General features: G+C 41.3%; 1 protein-coding gene across 1 annotated transcript in view; it reads right to left on the reverse strand.

Moving 5' to 3' along the window:
- Positions 1-3128, reverse strand: part of KLHL7 (kelch like family member 7) — a 27895-nt gene extending 24767 nt beyond the window's left edge. Inside the window, exons 1-3 of the mRNA XM_009282050.1 lie at positions 3030-3128; positions 1988-2081; positions 755-879 (exon numbers count right to left, since the gene is read on the reverse strand). Coding sequence (XP_009280325.1) covers positions 755-879; positions 1988-2081; positions 3030-3108 — 298 coding nt within the window. The 5' untranslated portion in view covers positions 3109-3128. The remainder of the gene's footprint in view (positions 1-754; positions 880-1987; positions 2082-3029) is intronic.
- Between the last annotated feature and the right edge of the window lie 4206 nt (positions 3129-7334).

The following is a 7334-nucleotide window of genomic DNA, read 5'->3' on the forward strand; positions in this document are numbered from 1 at the left end:
AACCCATGAGTTTTTCCTCACTTGTGCTCTTCCAATTCTCTCCCCCATCCCACCGGGGAGGGGAGGAGTGAGCGAGCGGCTGCGTGGTGCTCAGTTGCCGACTGAGGTTAAACCACGACACATCTATAACATGATTGAGATGTTACTGGGAGAATTACATGACAAATGTCAGTAAGAAACCCTATAAACAAGTTTATCTTTAATCTCTGATTAAACAAAGTGCAGAAAATCTTAAGCATGAAAAGGCATTTAGTTCTACCTGGTATTTACCTCTTCTGTAACACTTTTCACATTAGGGCTACAGAACACATTAAATATCAAACCTGCCCAGATAACATTCATGGATTTCAGTCAAAATGAAAAGCAACTAAAACCAAAAGTAACCTAAACTTATCCTGTTCATGCTTTTAGAAGATATACTAGTTTTGCAAATATTACAACTCTGTCAAATTCTGTCTCCAAGTACAGTAACAACTGAAAGCTCCACCTTACTAAACAGCTGAGGTTCTCTAACAAACAAGAGGCTCCAGGGTGCTGCTGGGATGAGACCTAGCACAGTCAGTGGACCCTGATACTGGAGAAGACAACTGCCAGATTGTTTTGTCTACGGCAAGGGACAACAGTTCAGATTCAAAGCAAAATTATTTTTACGTGCCTGGATTTAGCCAAATATTACTGTCTTTTAGACAATACTATCTATTTTTCAGGAACAGCAAAGTTAAAACCAGTAAATTTAAGTCTGCATTTCTCTTACCAAGGCAATTAGAAGCATCAACTTGTTCTTTTAAAAAGTCCACACACATTTTTTTCACAGGTTCAATTTGATATTGGTTTGCTGCATCTAGTAAAGACTGGACATTATTGCTGTTCACTGAGATTCTGCAAAACAGAAGGTGCAAAGTTAGCATCACTAAAATTACCTACTTTGTTGTAGTGAAAAAAGCAACTTACACCAATTCACATAAATGGCAAAATTAGTTCCCTGCTATTTGCCCAAGAATCTTTCACACACAGTCTGAAGATACAACCTCCCTTCATGATCTTTCCAAATTGCTTTCCATTGCTCCACTTTACTGAGGGAGGGCAAAGAGTAAACAGTCCTGGATTCTGAAGAATAAGCCTTTAACACAGGTCCTCTGCAGTACCATGCTATTGCTTTGACTTGTGTGATTAGCCACTTTCACAAAACAGAAAATGAACAGAACCTTTTTTCAACAGTCTCCTACTCCCAAACAGGCATCAGCAAAATCTCGCTAAACTCACTGTCAAGACAAGGGCTTGGGCACCAGGGGAGGCAACCATATGGCTGCGGTGCTGACACTGACTGTCTCTCACCACTGATGGACTATACAACAAGATTTCTCTCAAAGAAAGGAGAAAGCCTTCCTAAGGAGAGTTAATCCCATTAGTACAAAGATGAAAGGCCTGCCATCCATCGGTCACGAGAGCTGATTAAGAAGTACTGTTTACAATCCTAGGAATCTGCACAAGCTCCGTTAAAAAAAAAAAAAAACAACAAAAACAAAACAGAACAAAACACATGGACAACCCGAGATAGGAGGGAAATGCTGTTCACAGAACAGTTATCCACCCTGCCTGTCCTGAGGTGAAGGTATAACCCCTGGAAATGGTTCTGTGCCATAGCTACCATGGCCATAAAGAGAAACCCTGCTGATATCAATAAGGGCCTGAATTTCAGAACAATGGGAAATATCATTTGACTCCAACACTGAAGTCAAAAGCTTGAAGTGCTTTGAATTGCTTTCTGGAGACAACTACCACTCTTTAGTCTGTAGGGCTTCCTACTGACTAAATAAAAGGAAAAGGGAAGAAGGATAGAAGGTCTAGTCACATCAGGCTTTAAACAAAGTAAAGAATTGTAATGGTAACAGAACGGATGAATCATAAAAGCATTATTTTAAGATTTTTATCATTTACAATTGGCAGGCTTCCTAGAAAAAGTGTCAGCTTTAAATAACAAAAATACCTTGCAGTATAAGCAAACTCCACGAGCTGTTCAATAATGTCAGGTTCTGCATCTTTTAGTTCCACTTCAAAGGACTTTGATTCAAGCATATTTGCTGCAAATAGATTAAAAGACAAACTACATCAATAAGCCGCTCTAGTTACTGTACGTTTTGCAAACAGTAGAAAATAAAGTGATTATACAAAGTGGGAACCTGTTAAAAACTGCACACAGTTGATTGCTGTTTTCCCAGGATTACTAAGGCAAGTCAGGAAAGAAAGGAGGCAGTGGGACAAACAAGGTAACTGGTGCGCATGCTTGTATTATGTAAATTATGATAAACTGTATTAAATAGAAAAGGTCATAGATGCTGTTGACTGGAGTGCAGACTGCCAAGTTAGCGCTACCAAAAACAGGAAGCACATGCTGCACCGTCAAAAGCTATTCCCACATTCAAGCTGATAGCAAGAGACAGCTCCGAGCTCCCCACATCCAGACACAGCACTGTAAGTTTGCCCACAGACGGTTACAAGCTGACCACTGGCAGGCATGCTTATTTTACTTCTACTCGACTTTAACGTGTGTTTTATACCACAGTAATTTTACACTTCATGGGTAAGGCATACAAAAGTAGGACACATGCTACGTAATTGAATTTGTAAAGATAGCATAAATGCAAGAATGTTTACACTTCTGAAAGCCTGTTTTATATGTGGAAGTGCCAAATGGTGGGAAGCAATGGGGCAGACAAATTCTGTCATGGGAGTAAAAACGCCCAATTTTCAGGTTAAGGGAGGGAGACCAACTCTAATACAGTGTATGGGCCCCAGTTAATAAGAGAGCTTACGTATGAAGTAACACTTGACTTGATCAAAGGAGCGTTAAAGGGAAATTGAGGGGAAGGGTGAACAGAGATGAATGGAAGAAAGACACAAAGTGAGGAAATCTTCTTATACTTATCCCTGAAATTAATCACTTTCATAAAATAAACAGCTTGTCAGTCACAAGTCTAACAGGATATCATCAGGAAAGCTTACAATAAGTCAATTTTGAAAAGACTTACTAGTAAACATCAAGTTAAAAAAATGACTGGCTGAAGCAAGCACAACACGGTGAGCTGGGATCTTTCTTTCTTGAACCATAAGAATGACATCACATAGAGTTTTCTAAATCGGAGGAAAAAACAGTCAAACAAAAACCCACAAAGATCAGCGTTTTTGAAAATCTTTCAACAATATTTCTTTAAAAACAGCTTATGGAAAATCATTGCTTTTCTTAATCCATGCAACTCAAGATTATTATGTAATAAAAAGATTTTCTGAAAGTCAAAGTTAAGTTCAGTAACCTGGAGAACTAGCAAAATTCAGTTTACCCGTGAACTTGTACCTTAAGGATGGTCACGAATAACATATGAACTCTGATTAAAGTTTTTCCTGTGGCATTTACATCAGCCTTCAATAACGTAGGCTCTGCAGCATCTAGCAGGGGCTGCATTTACATGACACTCTCTTCATCCATCAGTGTCTCTCTTCTCTACTCAGGTGTTGATTTTCAAAAAAACTCATAGGAACCCTCATATCTGAAGACTGCCATCATATTGCTCAACCGGAGTGAGAGTGATGAATAAGTTCAAAGCATTCAATGGAACATTTTTAAGAAAATGTATCCCAAAAATACCACTTCTATGGAAGGGTCACCCCGATGAGCAACTAACTTCCAGACAAAAAAAAAAAAAATAAATTATTTCTCATTTGTTTGCTATTTGTTGTCAGGAGACATGAGAGGAGAGTAAGGGATTGGGGTAAAAACACATAATTTGAATAGATTCTCAAATCTTATCCTTTCTAAGAACATATTGACTAAAATAAATGCACACCATACTACAGTTAATTATAACGTCCTCTTTATTAAGAAAAAAAAACCTGAGCAGCGCTGCTTCCTAAAAACAGGAATTAATTTTCTACTACTACCTGAAGTTCATGGAAACTACTTTCAGAAATACCTACCTACACCCACCCCAATATTAACCCCAGAAAAGAGCATTTCTACTGTGGGAAGTATATACCTGCTTTAGAACAGTGTGAGAATGTTTTCCACATACAGACAATATTATCTAGGTCACACCTGAGAAGGCTGATAATCCATATATGCAGCCCCTTCAAATAAATCTGGTTTTTAGTTTCTTGAAGGAAAGGACACTCAGAAGCATGCGTTGGACAAAACATAAACAATACATTAAAAAAAATGTTTTAATTAGAAGTTAGATGGGGGGGTGACATACAGCTTCCTTTGTACATTTGTAGCTTTAAACCATTTAGGATTGAAATAACAAAAAAGAGACCATTCAAGAAAAGTTTCAGAGGAAATCCTTTAAAGCTGAAATTCCTAGCATATCTGGTTCAAAACGAGCGTCAGAAACTAGCAGCACAAGATACCATAAAATCCTGTGGCCAAGCTTTGCTAAGACTTGCAACTGTTGCTTGAACTCCACGCTGCATTTCTAAGGTATGTTTAGTGCCTCAGCTCAGCATTTGAAACACCTCGGATATTCTAAGGCCTCTCTGGGTGCGGGAAGAAATATCTGTCAACCAAAACAGACCATTATTTACATTTCTTTCCCTGGGATGTTTCTGTGTGCGATTGTTCCACTTCAACTAATGCTCTTCTGAGGATTTCTGTACTTCTTTCTAGAAGGACCCATTGGTGTCATTGAGTCGCCTCAATGAGGCAACAGATGACTGGTGTTACATCAACCAAAGGACACACCCGAGCGTGAGCTTGCATCAGGGCGCTTCATCTTCCAAATAACAGGTTCAGCAACACCTTGCAACTCTGTCCCAACTTTATCCTCAATTACTTCACTCTTGGCTGACCTCCACTCAGCTGCAAAGTTGCAACAAAGGATTTATGCACGTGCTGTCAAATAGCTCTGTAAAACCCACAAAGACATGGGCCATCTCATGTTGGAGATGAGCAAGAAGTCCTCCACGCACTAAACACACTTGCCCACAACATCTTACCAGTATTAAGTGCAGGTATGTCCATAGTTCACTCCAAACCCCCATACTCATGGAGGCTGCGCCTCTAGGTCCCAGCTCCCACAAAAAGCAGCCTCTGTAAAATAGGCTGTACTTTCCAATTAGCCCATTTTCCGACAGCATTAAACTAATGCATTTAAATAGCTAGTGTTCCACATGCATGTTGCTATTTCCATCACAGGACATTTTTAACTCGCATCATATTTAGGTTTTATAACCACAGCATAGCCCTTGACTTATTAAAATACAAGAAGAAAGAGCTGCCTGTAAATCCTCTTAAACTTTAGCACAACTAATCAGCTGAAGTAGTATATTTTCCTCTAGCTCCTGCTGACTTCCTAATTTTATCCTAAATAATCACACCTCCCCCTGCCCCTCCAGTAATAGTTAACCTCCTCTTACAAACAACTCTTAAAAGAAGCATGAGTGTCATGAACTGTGCAAGAATTTCTGGAGCGGTCAGCACTGGGTGGGATACGCAAAGCCACCACCTGAGGTCAGATTAAAAGTTTCCAGGAAACTCTGATAGGGGGCAAAATTCAGAGTTGCACTTCCCCGGGCATAACAGATTTTGAAGTTTGAATTGGAAGTACACACAGATTTCACAGCACTTCATCCTGATCCTCCCTCTCCCTGTTTAAGTAACTCGTAACTAGACGAGAGCTGGCACTCTACTATACCAAAAGATGAGGTACTTACACAGAACAACAACGTGGTGCCACATACTGGAGCAGTGACACGGGAAAGCACTGCAATTTCCCTGTGCTAGGAGCTGTACATACATCTCAGGGAGGGCAATATTTCCTCTATCTACTTACAAAGCATAACAGCATCTGGCATCCCCTTGTCAACAATGACAGAGGTATGAGCTAAACAGTGATGAGCTGAGTTATGAACTCAGCTACACCCTGGAATATGCTTACCCAATTAGAACAGAACCAAAGCCTACATCAAAAAAGTAGATCATAGGCTTTAAGTCTCAACTCCTCTACCTGAAGTCATTGAAACCAATTTGGTTTTTCATACATAGGAGCTCAGCTGCATGAAATGGCTTATGCAGAGAACACAACTGACTGTGTATTAGCGAGAGAAGAACAGGGCTGAAGTGCTGGAGAAAAGCAGAATCAACACTCTGGTATCACTTGCTAGGCCAGGACCCAGACTGCTGATGAACACATCACTAAAAGCTGGACTGAGCCTTTGGCAAGACTAACACTGGGAGACGAGCAGCTAAACCCTAGAAGATACAACATGTGACAGTGCCAAGTACAAAGCCCCCAACTATTCTTGAACAGCTGGCTCCAGAGTCAGCTTTAATTCCGGCTCCACATCATTGTTTTTAAATGAACCATAGTACCACAATCAAGCCAGCTCCTCCTCCGAGGAGAGAGATTTCTTCATACGCAAGTGGTTACACAGATTACCCTTCTGCTGTTCTACCCGAAGTTTGAGCTTTTTGAAGGAGGTGTGTGTGGAAATCAGCACTTTTTTCAGTTTGGACAGCTCAACTGAAATCCACTTGTATAATTGTAATTTTGGTTACCACTCTTGCTCTATTGGTAAACATAAGAGTCACCTTTATAATCATTAGACTATTGATCTAGCAATCTGATCTGCCAAAAAGGTCAGAATTTGTAAGGATGAGGCCACCAGCCTCCTATACGGCCATTGGCTTCTTAGTGAGATGGCCAGACGTATTTGGTATGAAGCGCAAGAAGAAATGCTACCTGTGAAACCATGGTTCCAGTCATCCCTCTCCTCCCGCTGCAGCTTCGCTATACTGATAGTGTTCAGGGGGATACACAGTCAGTTTGTTCAGAGAAGCGTTCCTGGTTAGAATTCAGCACCAACATCTTTTTAGTCCCCTCAGGTTTCTGTTTGAAAAGGGCTGTATGAATACTCCAACTGGAAAAACTCAGCAATCAACTACAGTTTAACTTCTGTCCTAATGACAGGACAGAACTACCGTAGGCACGGTATTACTAGATAACGAAGCAGATCCGCCGTGTCTTCTGCCTTCAGCACCAACAATAAGCTGTTGCAAGTAAAATCTGAACTTGTTACGCTTGTCGTGTCGGCAGACGGCAGCGTTTCGGGAGCTACCTTTCACAGGGGCCAAGGCCTACCGGGGAGGCTCACGCACTCAGCATTCCGACTTGCCTCGGCGGTACCGTCCTCCCAGGTATTCACTGCAGCCAACCTAAAGGACGGAAGAGCCCAAGCAAACCGGGCTCTGTCCACGGGGCAGCACTGACTCCACCGGCAGGCAGCCCCGGCGGGCGCCTTTCTGCTCGGCTCCGCGGGAGCCTTACACGGCGGCGGAGCCGGGC

Source organism: Aptenodytes forsteri, unplaced genomic scaffold (assembly GCF_000699145.1).
Source record: "Aptenodytes forsteri isolate BGI_AS27 unplaced genomic scaffold, ASM69914v1 Scaffold164, whole genome shotgun sequence".
NCBI classification, from domain to species: domain Eukaryota; kingdom Metazoa; phylum Chordata; class Aves; order Sphenisciformes; family Spheniscidae; genus Aptenodytes; species Aptenodytes forsteri.